The 17,942-nt window shown below is 46.8% G+C and overlaps 1 protein-coding gene across 1 annotated transcript in view; it reads right to left on the reverse strand.

Moving 5' to 3' along the window:
• Positions 1 to 17,942, reverse strand: part of LOC144765373 (serine hydrolase-like protein) — a 318,253-nt gene that overhangs the window by 255,955 nt on the left and 44,356 nt on the right. Inside the window, exon 5 of the mRNA XM_078650322.1 lies at positions 11,661 to 11,774. Coding sequence (XP_078506448.1) covers positions 11,661 to 11,774 — 114 coding nt within the window. The remainder of the gene's footprint in view (positions 1 to 11,660; positions 11,775 to 17,942) is intronic.

The raw sequence follows: 17,942 nt of genomic DNA on the forward strand, positions 1-17,942 counted from the left end.
ACAGAAAAACGCTTGTGCAGGCTCTGGTCATCAGCAGGGTGGATTACTGCAATGGGTTGCTCCTCGGAGCTAACGAGGAGCAACTTAGTAAATTGCAGGTAATCCAAAATACAGCAGCAAGGATTGTCCTGAATGTTCCATCAAGGACTCCTTCCAGTCCCCTGCTGGTGAGACTCCACTGGCTTCCAGTGAGGAAACGGGTCCAATTTAAAACTCTATGCACTATTCATAAGAGTATGATAGGGGAGGGCCCTAAATACATGACCGAAATCTTTCAGCCTTACATCCCTGGGCGGTCTCTGCGCTCCAGCCATCAGCAGCTTTTGCAGACACCCAGAGTAAAAAAGGCCAGACAAGGCGGCCGTGCATTAGCTTATGCCGGACCAGCACTTTGGAATTCTCTGCCCCCAGAACTTAGATTTATTTCCAGTCATTTGAGTTTTCGGAAAACTTTAAAAACGTATCTGTATCCTGATAAATAATGCCTGATGTGATGTGGTGCAATAGGTAGAGGGGGATGAGAGCAAAATACAAAGTGGAAGATGGTGGAAACTGAAAGAGAATAGAGAAAGACAGACTCAAAATTGAAGAGAGTACGATCGCTAGAAAAGAGAAGATAAGGAATGGAAACAGTGAGGGATAGTGAGCAGGCGAGACAGCGCTATCGCGCTGTAATCGCCAGGTGCGACACCTAAAAATGGAAGCCTCGGAAGCCTGAAGCAAATCAAGCCTAGCCGGGGTTCACATTAAACATTGTACATAATTATATTAAGTTAATTGGGGAGAGGGGGGCTTGTTACGCACTACTTTCCATAATCATGGAAGCCACATAGCACTTAAAACGTATTTCTATATGAATGCAGCTTTCCTGACCCTGCTCACTTCCGCCTGCATTGCCCATTGCCACTGTCATTGCTGCCAACTACAGTAACACAGCTACTAACCATCACACTCCTTCAGTCGTGAACGTACCGTAACAGCGTATATTAACTCTCTCTCCTACTAATGTATTTAGATAAATTCAAGAGAAACATCCGCAAACCCCGTCTACCCCATGACGAAGTCGATGATTCACTCGCATGGATTAAAGTAGTCTTGCAAAATGTTGACATCATTAGGTCATATAAAAAACTCAATTTTACAAACAGAAGGTTTCATGCCCATGAAGTATGCGGAAAACTCATCATACGAAACTACTTTCAACGTACACGGTTCAGTGCTGTACTCAGACGCGGGCCATGTGAATCTCTAAAGGGCCCATGCTAGCTTATTAAAGAAATTAAAGTATTAGCATGGCTTTAATTACTCGGATATGGTACTACTAGAAACTTTTCTAAAAAAACGCTGTGTTGTTTATCATAAAAGTACAAAAATGACGCACGCTGCTACTCTGACAGCAGACCAGTATTAATGTCCGTAATGTATAGAACTTTCTTATCGTGGCTGCTGTTGCGCCCATATTTACATTAAATGAAGAACTATATTTTTCTTTTTATCGAACACGTCATGTGCTTAGACACCGAAGGTACACTAGTGCACACAATGTAACTAAGTGCATACAAGTGGCATGAACCAGGTTCCAATTACAAATTCAGAAGTGAAAGCAAGCAGCAGCATGGCCATGTCAACCAGCACAGCGCGGAGCTCGGAAAGTATGTGGAAACGTCATAAGCTCCTGTGGTGTATTTACCTTGCAGCCTCAGCTGGCCCTCTCAATCCCTTCGTTTCACCGCCACTGTCAAGACAATGAACAGAGCCGCTGGCCTGGGCTGCAGACCTTGCACAAGTCAAGTCAAGTCAAGTCAGAGAATTTATATAGCGCACTACATACCCAGAGGGTCTCAAGGCGCTTAAGGAGGGGTGGGGGATTACTTGTCAAATATCCACGTTTTAAGTTGCTTTCTGAATGCTAGGTGGTTCTGGGTAAGGCGAAGGTGAGTGGGAAGTGAGTTCCAGGTTTTAGCTGCCAGGTAGGAGAAGGATCTACCTCCCATGGTGGTTTTGTTGATGCGAGGTACAATGGCAAGGGCTTGGTTGGAAGATCGTAGCTGGCGGGAGGGGGTGTAGAAGGACAGTCGTGTGTTGAGGCATTCTGGTCCGATTTCGTAGAGTGCTTTGTGTGCGTGAGTTAGTAGCCGGAAAGTGATCCTCTTATTGACGGGGAGCCAGTGGAGGTTTTTCAGGTGACCAGAGATGTGTTCTTTACGCGGGATGTCCAATATGAGCCTGGCTGAGGCGTTTTGGATTCGTTGGAGTTTTTTCTGGAGTTTAGCGGTAGTACCGGCGTAGAGGGTGTTTCCATAGTCCAGTCGGCTCGTGACCAGAGCGTGGGTGACCGTTTTCCTAGTTTCGGTAGGGATCCAACGAAATGTTTTTTTGAGCATGCGAAGAATGTTGAAGCAGGATGAGGAGACGGCGTTGACTTGTCTGTTCATTGAAAGTGAGGAATCCAGGATGACTCCTAGGTTCCGTGCGTGGTCTGTCGGGATGGGTGCTTTTCCAAGGGCTTCTGGCCACCAAGAGTCGTCCCATGCGGAGGGGGAGGTACCTAAGATGAGGACTTCTGTTTTATCTGAGTTCAGTTTCAGACGACTGTGTTTCATCCATTCGGCTACTTCTTTCATTCCTTCGTGTAGGTTAGTTTTGGCGGTGCTAGGCTCATTGGTGAGTGATAGGATCAGTTGAGTGTCATCCGCGTAGGAGATGATGTTGAGGTTGTGTTGGCGGGCGATGGCCGCGAGGGGGCTCATGTATACGTTGAAAAGGGTGGGGCTGAGTGAAGATCCTTGTGGTACGCCGCAGATGACTTCAGTGGCCTCTGACTTGAATGGTGGAAGGCGGACTCTCCGGGTTCTTCCGGTGAGGAACGAGGTGATCCATTCTAGTGCTTTTCCTTGGATTCCGATGTTTCTGAGGCGCTGTAGAAGGGTGCTATGGCAGACTGTGTCGAAGGCTGCGGAGAGGTCGAGGAGGATGAGTGCGACTGTTTCTCCATTGTCCAGTAGAGTTCGAATGTCGTCTGTTGCTGCGATGAGGGCGGTCTCAGTGCTGTGTTTTGCTCGGAAGCCGGACTGTGAGGAGTCGAGGGATTTGTTGGCTTCGAGGAAGGCGGCGAGCTGGTTGTTGACAGCTTTCTCTATGACTTTGGCCGGGAATGGAAGGAGCGAGATGGGGGCGGTAATTTTTGAGTTCGGTGGGGTCCGCTGTGGGTTTTTTCAGAAGGGCGCTGAGTTCAGCGTGTTTCCAGCTTTCCGGGAAGGTGGCGGAGTTGAAGGAGCAGTTGATGACGTCTCGGAGGTGCGGTGCTATGATGGAGTCTGCTTTGTTGAAGATGTGGTGAGGGCATGGGTCTGTGGGGGATCCCACAGGCCCATGCCCACCAGTACCAGTTTTTCAGTTCATCGCGAACAGCCATCCGACACACACACGACTAACGTGCCACCAAAGTGTAAACTCTCTGCCTCCCCTGCCCTGGGGGCATACTTCTGGCGCATGAACCCAACACGTCGCACTAACCCACATGCTGCAAACAGAACTCATGTCTGTCAAGTGCACCTCTGACGTGGCGTGCACCGAGCTGCACAAAGCAATGGGCTTCCACCGACGGTCAAACTTGAAGCAGTTTTTACAAAAAGCGAGGGCTGCTGAAAAAGTTAAAAACAAATTACAGTTAAATTAATCGTAGGTCAGATTTTAAAAACCACAACTTTAGTAGCATGTTCGGCAATATGCGATATCTGCATTCTGCAGCGAAAGACAAGAACATACAGCTGCCTGAGGAGGCTTTACATAATCGTGACAGTGTACCATTCATAGGTGTCGCGCAGAGAGATGCCTATGTTGCTGAGCGGATTGTATGCCTTGAGCGCCCTACAGGCATCATTGAGGCCCTGGAGAAGAGGAAAGGGCTGAAAACACGTGGGGGGTCTTGGCAACAAGAAGCTCTGCGGGGCACGAGACACAGCTGTGTGTCCAAGAAGGCCTTGGCCTCGCTCACCATAGGAGGACCCCTCATGTGTCACGAGCCTGGTGATAAATAGAAAGAGAGTAACAAAACTCCAGCATATGGGAGTCCGAGAGCCCTCCCTGGTTACTGAACCTGAGCCACAACAGCAGGTCAGAAGCCATATGCAAATGTAGAGCTAGGGGAGAAGGAATCGCGCTAGCTGTCGCAGAGGAGACACTGATCAAAAGGTGCAGGACTATCGCGCCTCGAAGCAGAAGCGACATGCCGCGGAAACTGCAGATTTCTCCTAAACACGTTAACTCAAGGCTGTGCCTGCGCAAGATCGCATGCTTTACTTTGTAATATAGTTTGAAGTCACGAAAGGCAGACGTTTTTATATAGCGACGCATGGCACCATCGTTCTACTTTTAGAGCACAACGTGAGGTTTCTAACAGATAGATAGAAAACGAGCATAAACAAGAAGTAATAAAATAAGAGGTGGCACTGACAAACAAGCTCTTGGCATTGCTGTGGGGGGGCGGGGCGGGAGCGCATTGGCGGGGGAGCAGCAGCCTTTGATGTGTGAGCGAGTTTGAGAAGTGAGGCGCGCGCTGGCGAAGCGTCACGGTTGATTACCTCACATGCATTGGGGGCAATCCTCGCTGGTTTCAAGAGTTGTTTTGCCTACAATACTCTCGAAGAACAACGCATGCGCGTTGGTTCTACGAGACCTAAAAATCACGTATAATATTAATGATCTGTATATCCACCCCCGTTGCCTCCATGATCTGCCACAGTCTAGGCTGTGCCACGCAGTCAAAGGCTGCAGACAGATCCATGAAGGCAAGGTATAAATGGCCTTTTTTTGCTGCCGTATACTTTGCAATTATTAGGTTCAGGTTCAGACACTGATCCTGAGAAGCCTGGAGAAGCCTGGAGAAAGGAACCAACCACGGACAACATGACCACCCTCAAGCACGCCACCCGGAAACACCACCAACTGATCCGCGCCACCAAGAAAAATACATACAAGGACAGGCTGGACAACAACGCACACAACTGCAAGGAACTCTTCAACATCGTAAAAGAGCTCTCCAACCCCAACGCCGGAAACAACGACATCACCCCGTCGCAAGACCTCTGCAACTCCCTCGCGTCCTACTTCCACAACAAGATCGCGGACATACACAACAGCTTCAGCAACCAACCAACGGAAGCCACAACCGCAGCAACGCCACCCACCACCACCCTCCGCACCTGGACTCCGATCAGCACCGAAGACACCATCCGCACTATGAACTCCATCCACTCTGGATCTCCGACCGACCCCTGCCCCCACCACGTCTTCAACAAGGCCAACGCTGTCATCGCACCCCACCTGCGGGACATCATCAACACTTCCTTCGACACCGCCACCTTCCCTGAGAGCTGGAAGCACGCCGAACTCAGTGCCCTTCTCAAGAAACCTACAGCGGACCCCAACGACCTCAAGAACTACCGTCCCATCTCGCTCCTCCCGTTCCCGGCCAAAGTCATCGAGAAGACCGTCAACAAACAACTGGCCGCCTTCCTCGAGACGAATGGATCCCTCGACCCCTCACAGTCTGGCTTCCGAGCGAACCACAGCACCGAGACCGCCCTCATCGCTGCCACCGATGACATACGAACTATGATGGACAACGGAGAAACAGCGGCCCTCATCCTCCTGGACCTCTCCGCGGCTTTCGACACTGTCTGCCACCGCACCCTAATACAGCGCCTCGGCAACATCGGAATCCAGGACAAGGCACTGGAATGGATCACCTCCTTCCTCGACGGAAGAACACAGAGAGTCCGCCTACCACCGTACAAGTCAGAAGCCACCGAAGTCATCTGCGGCGTCCCCCAAGGATCCTCGCTGAGCCCCACCCTCTTCAACATCTACATGAGCCCCCTCGCGGCCATCGCACGCCAACACAACCTCAACATAATCTCCTACGCCGACGACACCCAGCTGATCCTCTCCCTGACCAACGACCCCGCCGCCGCCAGAGCCAATCTGCACGAAGGGATGAAAGAGGTAGCCGAATGGATGACGACCAGCCGCCTGAAACTGAACTCAGACAAGACGGAGGTCCTCATCCTGGGCTCCTCGCCCTCCGCCTGGGACGACTCCTGGTGGCCCCCCGCCCTGGGCACCGCACCCAAACCGACGGACCACGCACGCAACCTGGGCTTCATCCTGGACTCCTCCCTCTCCATGACCAGACAAGTAAACACCGTCTCCTCGTCTTGCTTCAACATCCTGCGCATGCTACGTAAGATCTTCCGGTGGATCCCCACCGAGACGAGGAAGACAGTCACCCAGGCCCTCGTCACCAGCCGACTGGACTACGGCAACGCCCTCTACGCCGGAACCACCGCCAAGCTCCAGAAGAGACTCCAGCGGATCCAGAACGCCTCGGCCAGACTCATCCTCGACATCCCCCGACGCTGCCACATCTCTGGACACCTGAGAGACCTGCACTGGCTCCCGGTCAACAAGAGAATCACCTTCCGCCTCCTCACCCACGCGCACAAAGCCCTACACGACCAAGGCCCGAGCTACCTCAACAACCGGATCAACTTCTACACTCCCACGCGCCTCCTCAGATCTACCAGCCACGCCCTCGCCGCCGTCCCCCGCATCCGAAGAGCGACAACAGGAGGAAGGTCCTTCTCCTACCTAGCTGCCAAGACCTGGAACTCACTCCCGTCCGACCTGCGCCTGACCCAAGACCACCTCTCCTTCAGGAAGAAGCTCAAGACCTGGCTGTTCGAGCAGTAACGGCACCCCCCCATCCCAGCGCCTTGAGACCCTACGGGTGAGTAGTGCGCTCTATAAATGACCTGATTGATTGATTGATTGATCCACAGTGCCTTTTCATTATCTGAACCCAAACTGACATGGGATTATAATATTATTCTCCATAACCCATTCCTCAAGCCTATTTAAAAGCAGCCAGCCCATTAGTTTTGCAGTTGAATCTATCAAAGATATAGGCCTGTAGTTTTTCGGGATTGACCTATTTTGTAGATAAGGAAAATTACAGTAGTTCTCCATGAGGGAGGAACACCAATTTGGGCAATTTTATTAAAAATATTAGTTAAGAGCGGGGCCCAAAGGTCCTAATTATCTAGAAAAAGATCGATTGGAACGCTACCAGGTCCTGGTGCCTATGCATGTTTGCACTGATTTAGAGCATATTTTATTTTTTCCAGAGTAAACTGGGCACCACCTCCTAAACCAGCTAAGCTTGTGGAGGTAGATTGAGTAATTGCCTTTTCAACAGTTCCAAATAGCCCTTCGAAATGCGCGATCCATTCCTCCTGCTCAACATGGTTATATACAGACATACACTGTTCATCTTTTAAGAACGGTGCATTAGTCCCAGACTAAAAAAGCCTGCGAAATTCTTTAATAATGCAGCCTTTTGCAGATTTTCCCACCAGTCTTTCTTTAGGGCTTTCAACCTCGATACCCTTGCTTTTTTATAAGCCTGTCACAATGATTTAACCAAGGATGAGTTGCGAGGTTTAGATTTTAAAGCCACATGAAGATTTTTAAGTGATTTTTCGCAAACCTCATCAAACCAGTTATTTTTTGGGTGTCCATTGCGTATAGATCGAGTTAATTTCTTCTTAACTTCCAATAATATCTGCCCAAAAGCTGTGACCATGTCATCATCAGATAGAGGGTCTAGGCATACCATTATCTCTGCTACTCGATTGGAGACTAAATTATCCAAAAACTTCACTGCATCAACTCTCTCCCATTTCAGAACAATTCCACTCTCCTTTGCTATTACTGGATTTATATGCAATTTAAGTAAACAATCCCTTTTCACTAAAGAGGTGATAGAGAAAGTGATTGCAGCATGGTCACTAAAAGCATAAAAATTAATCTCAAACTGAGAGAAAAGTTTTCTTATAGAATCAGAAACCAAAACATAATCAAAAGGGGGAAAAAGAGGAACAACTAAAAAAAGTGAATCCTAACGCACAAGTAAGAGACATTAGTTAGTGATAGATTCCTTACCTTAGAATATCCCCAGGCGTCAGACTGGATCCGGAAATTTTTGCGTAGCAGTAACCTTGCGCGCCGGTAGGCGTCGTCTGCGACTCCACGTCCGTCGTCGGCATCGTGGGCGCCGTGATGACATCGTCGGAGTACTTAGACGCCGCCTCCGCGTGCTGACGTCAGTTCTTAGACACAACTTTTCCGCGCCAGAAACGCAGAGCCATGTCAAAAACCAACACTGGTGCCATTAAAACTAGGGCCCTGAAAGGGATGACCTTAACACTAGATAGTGGTTCGCAGAATGGGGAGGATGGGTGGGTCGGTAAGGAATCTATCACTAACTAATGTCTCTTACAGATATATCGTTACACAAGTAGTAACTCGTGCATCTGAAAGAGACACGTTAGTGATAGATTCCTTACCTTAGAATAGATACCCCAGCAATACCAACTCCGGGGGAGGGTCTGCGAACCAATAATCACACCAGAAAGTCCTGGAGGACGGAACGGCCATAGAAGCCATCCCTCCGGACTTGGCTGTCCAGGCAGTAGTGTCTCGCAAACGTGTGCAGCGAGGCCCACGTAGCTGCCTGACAAATGTCTTGCAAGGGCACTCCTCGGCCTAAGGCAGTCGTAGTCGCCGTGGCCCGAGTGGAATGAGCCCTCAGCCCAACAGGGGGTTCCTTCTTAGCCAAGGAGTAACACGCCTGGATGCACAAGATGATCCACCGAGAGATGGTCCTTTTGTGCACCGCCCGTCCCTTCTTAGCACCCATGTAACCAACAAAGAGTTGGTCATCCACCCGGAACTGGCGTGTGCGATCCAAATAGAACAAAAGCACACGTTTTGTGTCCAGACGGTGGAGCCGCTCTTCCTCTTTAGAGAGATGCGGTGGCGGAAAGAAGGTGGCAAGGTGATAGACTGCCCGATATGGAAGGCCGTGACAACCTTGGGCAGGAAAGATGGCTTAGTCCGTAACACAACCTTGTCCGGATGGACAGAAAGGAAAGGGGTGTACATGAAACAGCCTGGAGCTCACTCACTCTCCTGGCAGATGTGATGGCAACCAGGAAAGCAGTCTTCAGAGTAAGAAGGCGGAGAGGACAGTTGTGGAGTGGCTCAAAGGGAGCGCACATCAGAAACGTAAGAACAAGGTTCAAGTCCCACTGAGGCATCACAAACGGAACAGGAGGGAACATGTGTGTGATGCCCTGCAGCAAACGAGTTACAATAGGGGACTTGAACAAAGAAGGTTGATCAGCAGCCTCAGAAAGTCGTTGACACCGGATTACCACTCTCCGGGTGTAGAGAAGCTAACTGCTCCTCGTTGACTGTACAGCATTCAGATGTAATATCAATGGGAGAAGATAAAGTCGACATTGGAACTATGGCCATGGCTGTCCCAACTTCACTTATTGGTTGTCCAGAAATCGAAGACTCAGTTGCTAATGCTCGATTCCTAAAGAAGAACGTTTCTAGGCAACAAGTGAATCCGAGGAAAGTCGCCTCCCAGTTAGCTAGATTCAAATTCCAGAATGGATTTTGGGCTTATTAACACATAAACACACTTGCCCAGAACACTTTTAGACAATTCACCTGTGATGCTTCACCTAGAGCTACCTAGTACACTACCAACGTCTCCGCTGTGGTGTTTTCCCTCCAATGCACTCACCAATAGGGTCTTTCAAATGAAAGTACAGATGTCTATCACAGAATTTTCCAATATTAACACGGGCTCAGTTAAAAAGTTTGTCACTGTGTGAGAGACCTTCAAGGTCTACTTTAGAGGGGTGGTAATGTGTGAACACATCAGGGTGCTATTTTTCCTACGTACACAGCTTGAGAAAAAAAGAGGAGGAACCAAGAGACGTGGAAAGAATATATGAGAGACACAGATTACTTAAGACATTGGCCATGTTGAACATGATGTTACTAGAACCCAGAGACCTAGCTGAGAAGGAAAGTAAATACCTGGGCAAAGATAAGATAGCACGCAGCTATGGCGAGGGGGAACGGACACTCTCTTGGCTGCTAAAAAAAGCTCGCCCACTTAATGTAATACAATCTATAAGGAGAGGAACAGGGGAGGTGGGAGGGGGACAGAACAATGCAATACTACAGGAATTCAGCACTTATTATGAAGCCATATGTCAAAGTAAGCTAGCAGGCGATCACACTCTTACCACTAACTACCAGACAGATATAGCTCTGGCTTGGATTGAGAGCAGGGCAAGGATATTCTTGCAAGAACCCATAGGGGTGAAAGAAGGATTATGTTACTTACCCTGTAAGTAACATATTCTTGGCATGTAGTGCTGTAGATCCAAATGCCTAGCACAAGTCCGCCACCTGGTGATGAGACTAAGCGTTCGCAAGCCCCTGAGCAACGAAGACAGGCGACACCGCGCATAGGCATCGACTCCACCGCCAGACCTCTTCACCGCAGGGTGGAGAGAATGGTGTTAGAGTAAGCGTCAATAATGTGATGTCCATGCAAATAATGTGAATGAAAGTAAATATAAAAGTAAACCTACACAGGCGCCCGGTGAGGAGGGTGTGCGCTTGTGAATCTACAGCACCACATGCCAATCAGTTCTACTAGTCCTAGATCCTCTGAGTCCAGCACAGACCAGTACAAAGAAAACGTGTCCTAGGAAACCGGCTTAACACCCTGTATGCCATGGTTTCAAGTTTCTTCCCTTGTTTAGTTGAAGACAACTGACACATATTGAACAAGTGTTGGACAAGGCTGGTGTACATAACTCATACCTTCAAGAGGGTTTCCTTGCTTCCCAAGCACCGCAACCAACCCTATGAAGTATTCAGTCCTTTAAAGTAGCCTAAATAATCTATGCGGGGTTGTTGCACTCAAGGGAACCAAGACAGAGGCTACTCTAATCTGAGTAACCCTGGTCCAGTCTAACTAACCTGTGTATAGACATTAGGCATTCAGAGTGAGGAAGAGCCAAGAAGTCAGTATGTGGAGTCCCACATTGGCACAGTTCAAGCTCCACTCTTACTTTGTTTTATCCTCTCAGAGCAAGACCAGGACTGCTTGTGCTGAGAGGGCTACTTTCATAAGGTGAAAGTAGTCCTGTGGGGGCTCCAGACCAATAATGATGAAGGGCTTGTTCTGGAGTTGCAAAGCGTGAGAATGCTCAGTTACATCTAAACACTCCTAGTTTGTGCAGATATTGGAATTGCAAAACACAGTTTCACTTCTTACTGGTTAGATGGAAAAAGATAACTCCCCAAGGAGATACTGGTCTCCACAAACTGGCAACAACTTTGTTGCTTAACCACAATTCCTTACTGTCTAAAGTGTGCCTTGCCAGCTTGTTTTCCGAAGTGGCCTCAACCGGACTCAAGTAAATACACAAATAAAGGAAAAAGCAACAGTAAATATCATGAGTTTAAAAACAGTGAAAAATGCAGGTTTTGAACAAGACACCAGCTTTTGCTCAATGAGCTTCTCTAGCAGTAGTCAATTATACCATGTGGCCTAATAGACTTCAGAAGAAAGATCCACTACTGCATTTGTAATTCAACGTACTGTTCCTTTTTTGGCTTGTTAACCCTTTCATGGTGGAGTGCATCCCTTACCGGCCTACACCTTCTCAGTTTGTAAGATTTCGCTTTTAAATCGATAACTTGTTCCACCTTGCAAAACATACCTTCCAAAGTTATGTACAAATCCTTCACGTAGTTTTTGTAATCATAGGAAGATCCCGGAGAGAGGTGAGATGATTGTCCGTGGCCAGAGAAATCCAAAGCAATATAGCGGCGATCTGGAAAAGAAAGGCAGAGTTTATAGGGCAGTGATGGTTGGAGGAAATTGAGTTGCCTAGAGTAGGATGGTCACAAGGGCCTCACATGAGAAGAAGAGACTGTCTCCTCTAGAACTAGACAACTTATAGGCATGGTATGGGTTTAGAATAGGTGTCTGGCATAATGCTTGGGGGCTGTGACTTCTAGAAATAAATCGAAAACCAGGGATTGGCAAAGGGATACAGGGTCAGAACCAGCTCTATGTAAGATGAATGGTTTGGGGTTTCGCTCGCGGAATCAAACAGCTGTTAACTTTGAACAGGGCTGCTCAGAGGCCTGCCATAGCTATACAGAGTCTATTATTTCTATGGCACTAGTATTCAGGACGTGTCACCACTAGAGTTGTGTGGCTGAGGGTTTGGCACATGGATACACAGATAATACAATGTTTCAGTGCTTATTACGGATAATGGTATTTTACAACAGTTAATGACGTCATAATTGATTTAATGCCATTCTGTAATTTATCTATTTTTGTTTTGAGATCCTTCTTTATTTTTCAGAACAGCCCTGAAGAAGCAATTATTCACGAAACATGTATTGATTGATATCAGGTATTCTGTATGAAGAATCATATTTGTCGTATTATTTTGTATGAAAAATCATGTTCAATCGAACATGCATCTTTGGGAATTTTTTTATTTTTCAATTTTTATGCAAGGAGTAAACAAGCTTGACACAAACATGAAAGAAAAAAAAACAAATAAATATATATGGGGTCAGAAGAAAAACAACAGCAATACAGTCACAGTTATGGCAATAAGAGAGAAGAACAGCAAAGAAAATGTATATGTCAAAGAAAAGAGAAAAAAAAAATCAATGTAGCTTAAATCCAATCAGCTACAGGGGCCCACATCTTTGCCCCAAAGAGCCTCTTCCTACTCCCCTTAGTCTTATAAATGGCAGCTTCCAAATTATACATTGCCAGCAGTCTTGCCCGCCAAGAGAGAAATGATGGAGGATACGGAGAAATCCAGTCCTTCGTGATGCAGGCACGTGCAATCGCCATACAGATAAATACAAAAGCAGTTATTGTTTTAGATGTTGGTAAAACAGCTTCAGTCTTAACACCAGTCAGCACTTATTCCCTGGTAATACACACTGGTACGCCAATTATCAAAGCAAGAAAATGTTCGATGCCAGAAAAAAAAATCAATCAATTTAGGGCACGCAAAAAACATATGGAGCGCGACTGCAGCAGAAACACCCCACCTGCTACATTTAGTTCCAACTCCTGTGCCCATTTAGAGATTTTACCAGGGGTGTAATACAGGTCATAAATAGACATATAGTGCTGTGCCCGCATCCGACCTGTCAACAAAACTTGATTTGCCAAAGATATAAAATTGGTTAAATCAATCCCCTCTATACTTAATTTTCTTGCCCACGTCTCTTGGCATGGCTCTAGATCTGCTGGGAGTAGCATTATCAGGTTAGAATACAATATACCAATAGGTGTTCGTTTCTCCAAGAGATCTATTAATACAAAAATTCTAAATTGAGAATCTAAGCCAGGACCAAGCGTGCTAAAAAAACTGTGAATATTTAAAAAAGTCATGTCTTGGCAAACCATATTGTGCTTGGAAATCTGTAAACAACAAGGGGTGGAGATGGACAGAGTTTCTGAATTAAGCAGAATACTCTCACCCAGTCAAGAGATCAGGGCTAGATCCAACACCGTGTTTTAGCTCACTGCACCATCCCAGTTCAGAACCTGGCTATATGCAAATTAGTCTGTTCCTGTCCCAGTGCATGATGGGAACAGGGCAAACCAAACTACCAAGCCAATTCTTACACTGGGAAGGAAACAAGCTTCCGGGGACCGGTTTCTGGCATTTCAGCCGCCGTCGGCCCGGCTTGCTTGAATCCTGATGGTGCAATGAGCAAGGGACTCACATCTGAGTATACCCTTCCACGCTTAGGGTGGACAAAATATTTAACAACAAGGGGTGGTGATGGACAGAGTTTCTGAATTAAGCAGAATACTCTCACCCAGTCAAGAGATCAGGGCTAGATCCAACACCGTTTTTTAGCTCACTGCACCATCCCAGTTCAGAACCTGGCTAAAAAAATCAATGTAGCTTAAATCCAATCAGCTACAGGGGCCCACATCTTTGCCCCAAAGAGCCTCTTCCTACTCCCCTTAGTCTTATAAATGGCAGCTTCCAAATTATACATTGCCAGCAGTCTTGCCCGCCAAGAGAGAAATGATGGAGGATACGGAGAAATCCAGTCCTTCGTGATGCAGGCACGTGCAATCGCCATACAGATAAATACAAAAGCAGTTGTTGTTTTAGATGTTGGTAAAACAGCTTCAGTCTTAACACCAGTCAGCACTTATTCCCTGGTAATACACACTGGTACGCCAATTATCAAAGCAAGAAAATGTTCGATGCCAGAAAAAAAATCAATCAATTTAGGGCACGCAAAAAACATATGGAGCGCGACTGCAGCAGAAACACCCCACCTGCTACATTTAGTTCCAACTCCTGTGCCCATTTAGAGATTTTACCAGGGGTGTAATACAGGTCATAAATAGACATATAGTGCTGTGCCCGCATCCGACCTGTCAACAAAACTTGATTTGCCAAAGATATAAAATTGGTTAAATCAATCCCCTCTATACTTAATTTTCTTGCCCACGTCTCTTGGCATGGCTCTAGATCTGCTGGGAGTAGCATTATCAGGTTAGAATACAATATACCAATAGGTGTTCGTTTCTCCAAGAGATCTATTAATACAAAAATTCTAAATTGAGAATCTAAGCCAGGACCAAGCGTGCTAAAAAAACTGTGAATATTTAAAAAAGTCATGTCTTGGCAAACCATATTGTGCTTGGAAATCTGTAAACAACAAGGGGTGGAGATGGACAGAGTTTCTGAATTAAGCAGAATACTCTCACCCAGTCAAGAGATCAGGGCTAGATCCAACACCGTGTTTTAGCTCACTGCACCATCCCAGTTCAGAACCTGGCTATATGCAAATTAGTCTGTTCCTGTCCCAGTGCATGATGGGAACAGGGCAAACCAAACTACCAAGCCAATTCTTACACTGGGAAGGAAACAAGCTTCCGGGGACCGGTTTCTGGCATTTCAGCCGCCGTCGGCCCGGCTTGCTTGAATCCTGATGGTGCAATGAGCAAGGGACTCACATCTGAGTATACCCTTCCACGCTTAGGGTGGACAAAATATTTAACAACAAGGGGTGGTGATGGACAGAGTTTCTGAATTAAGCAGAATACTCTCACCCAGTCAAGAGATCAGGGCTAGATCCAACACCGTTTTTTAGCTCACTGCACCATCCCAGTTCAGAACCTGGCTATATGCAAATTAGTCTGTTCCTGTCCCAGTGCATGATGGGAACAGGTCAAACCAAACTACCAAGCCAATTCTTACACTGGGAAGGAAACAAGCATCCGGGGACCGGTTTCTGGCATTTCAGCCGTCGTCGGCCCGGCTTGCTTGAATCCTGATGGTGCAATGAGCAAGGGACTCACATCTGAGTATACCCTTCCACGCTTAGGGTGGACAAAATATTTAACAACAAGGGGTGGTGATGGACAGAGTTTCTGAATTAAGCAGAATACTCTCACCCAGTCAAGAGATCAGGGCTAGATCCAACACCGTTTTTTAGCTCACTGCACCATCCCAGTTCAGAACCTGGCTATATGCAAATTAGTCTGTTCCTGTCCCAGTGCATGATGGGAACAGGGCAAACCAAACTACCAAGCCAATTCTTACACTGGGAAGGAAACAAGCTTCCGGGGACCGGTTTCTGGCATTTCAGCCGTCGTCGGCCCGGCTTGCTTGAATCCTGATGGTGCAATGAGCAAGGGACTCACATCTGAGTATACCCTTCCACGCTTAGGGTGGACAAAATATTTAACAACAAGGGGTGGTGATGGACAGAGTTTCTGAATTAAGCAGAATACTCTCACCCAGTCAAGAGATCAGGGCTAGATCCAACACCGTTTTTTAGCTCACTGCACCATCCCAGTTCAGAACCTGGCTATATGCAAATTAGTCTGTTCCTGTCCCAGTGCATGATGGGAACAGGGCAAACCAAACTACCAAGCCAATTCTTACACTGGGAAGGAAACAAGCTTCCGGGGACCGGTTTCTGTTCCCATCATGCACTGGGACAGGAACAGACTAATTTGCATGTAGCCAGGTTCTGAACTGGGATGGTGCAGTGAGCTAAAAAACGGTGATGGATCAAGCCCTGATCTTTTGACTGGGTAGGAGTGTTCTGCTTAATTCAGATACTCTGTCCATCACCACCCCCTTTTTGAAAATATTTTGGCCACCATAAGTGTGGATGGGTATGCTCAGACATGAGTCCCTTGCTCACTGCACCATCAGGATTCAAGCAAGCCGGGCCGAAGACGGCTGTAATGCCAGAAACCGGTCCCCGGAAGCTTGTTTCCTTCCCAGTATAAGAATTGGCTTGGTAGTTTGGTTTGCCCTGTTCCCATCATGCACTGGGACAGGAACAGACTAATTTGCATGTAGCCAGGTTCTGAACTGGGATGGTGCAGTGAGCTAAAAAACAGTGATGGATCAAGCCCTGATCTTTTGACTGGGTAGGAGTGTTCTGCTTAATTCAGATACTCTGTCCATCACCACCCCCTTTTTGAAAATATGGAAATCTGTAAAAGCAGGAAGTATGCCATCAGGACAAATATCTCCCAAGCGACAAATTCCCTTCTGGCACCACCTATAAACCGTTTTATTTTGAAAAATCAAAGGAAGAACACCAACGGTTTCCAACGGGGTATAAGCATTTAGATTCATAAGGCCTAGATGGTGTTTAACCCGTCTCCACACCAAAAAGGCGACTTTCAAAATCTTGAATTTAGTTTTTTTTAAATAACTTGGTTCCAGCACTTTGACCAGGTAGCTGTTAGCTGCTTCCCCCAACCGAAATTCATAGATTGAAGGCGTATGACAAGACAAAAGCATAGCCCTATCCCCAACTATCAGCGGGATATGAACTGCAGAACCGCCGCCCAATAATAAAACAAAAAGTACGGAGTACCCCAGCTCCCCTCAGCTCTGGGCAGCACCATCTTCTTATACACCCTTCTATGCCTTTTATACCCCCAGAGAAATCTAGAGCAAATGTTCTCAAGTTTTTTAAAACAAGATCCTGGAAATTCAAGCGGAATGGTTCAAATATACAAAGACATTTGGGTAACACAAGCATCTTTAAAACATTTGACCTCCCATGTAACGATAAATGGAGATGATCTATTCGCTGTAAAGTTGAATTCACCTTATTTAATACCGGGTTCATATTTATATCTGGAATCTTGTTTATTGGCAAGGATAACTGGATTCCCAGATAGGTAGCTTCTGCAACAGTGGATATACCTTCAGGAGGGCTTCCGCCAATAGATAGAATCTGTGTCTTGGTAAGATTCAGCTTGTAGCCAGAAAAGAGCCCAAACTTTGGTGCCAGATTTTCAATTATTGGCAATGCGGAAGCCAGATCGGTGGTGACAACAACAATATCATCCACATAAGCCAGAGCTCTATATTCTAAATCACAAACTTTAACTGGTTTAATATCAACGGAATAATTTAGTTTGTTAAAAAAAAGTCAATGTAAAGGGCAAACAATAAAGGGGAGCAGGGACAGCCTTGTCGCGTACCACGACTGATTAAAAACGGGCCTGACTCTCTACCAGATAAGAGAATGCTAGCAGTGGGGAGATGATATAAGGACTTCAATGCTTGCACCATAACCGGACCGACACCCTTCACATGAAGCACCTCCCACAGATATGGCCAAGACACCCAGTCGACTGCCTTCTCGGCATCCAACAGGGTGATTCCAATTGTATTCTTTGTGGCTTCTGCCCAATCCATTATCACTATCACCCGACGGAAATGATTGGCAGTATCACGACGGGGAATAAACCTGTGCTCAAATTGTGATACTAAAGTTGAAATGATTCTGGACAGACGCCCGGCCAAAATTTTGGAATAAATGTTGCTGTCTGCATTGATTAGCGAGATTGGTCTGTAAGAGGATGGTGAAAGAGGGGATTTATCTTTTTTTAAAAATACCATAATGATAGAATTCCTCCAAGATATCGGTAAGGTGCCTCTTTGTGCACACAAAAA

This window comes from Lissotriton helveticus, chromosome 1_1 (assembly GCF_964261635.1).
Source record: "Lissotriton helveticus chromosome 1_1, aLisHel1.1, whole genome shotgun sequence".
Classification (NCBI taxonomy): domain Eukaryota; kingdom Metazoa; phylum Chordata; class Amphibia; order Caudata; family Salamandridae; genus Lissotriton; species Lissotriton helveticus.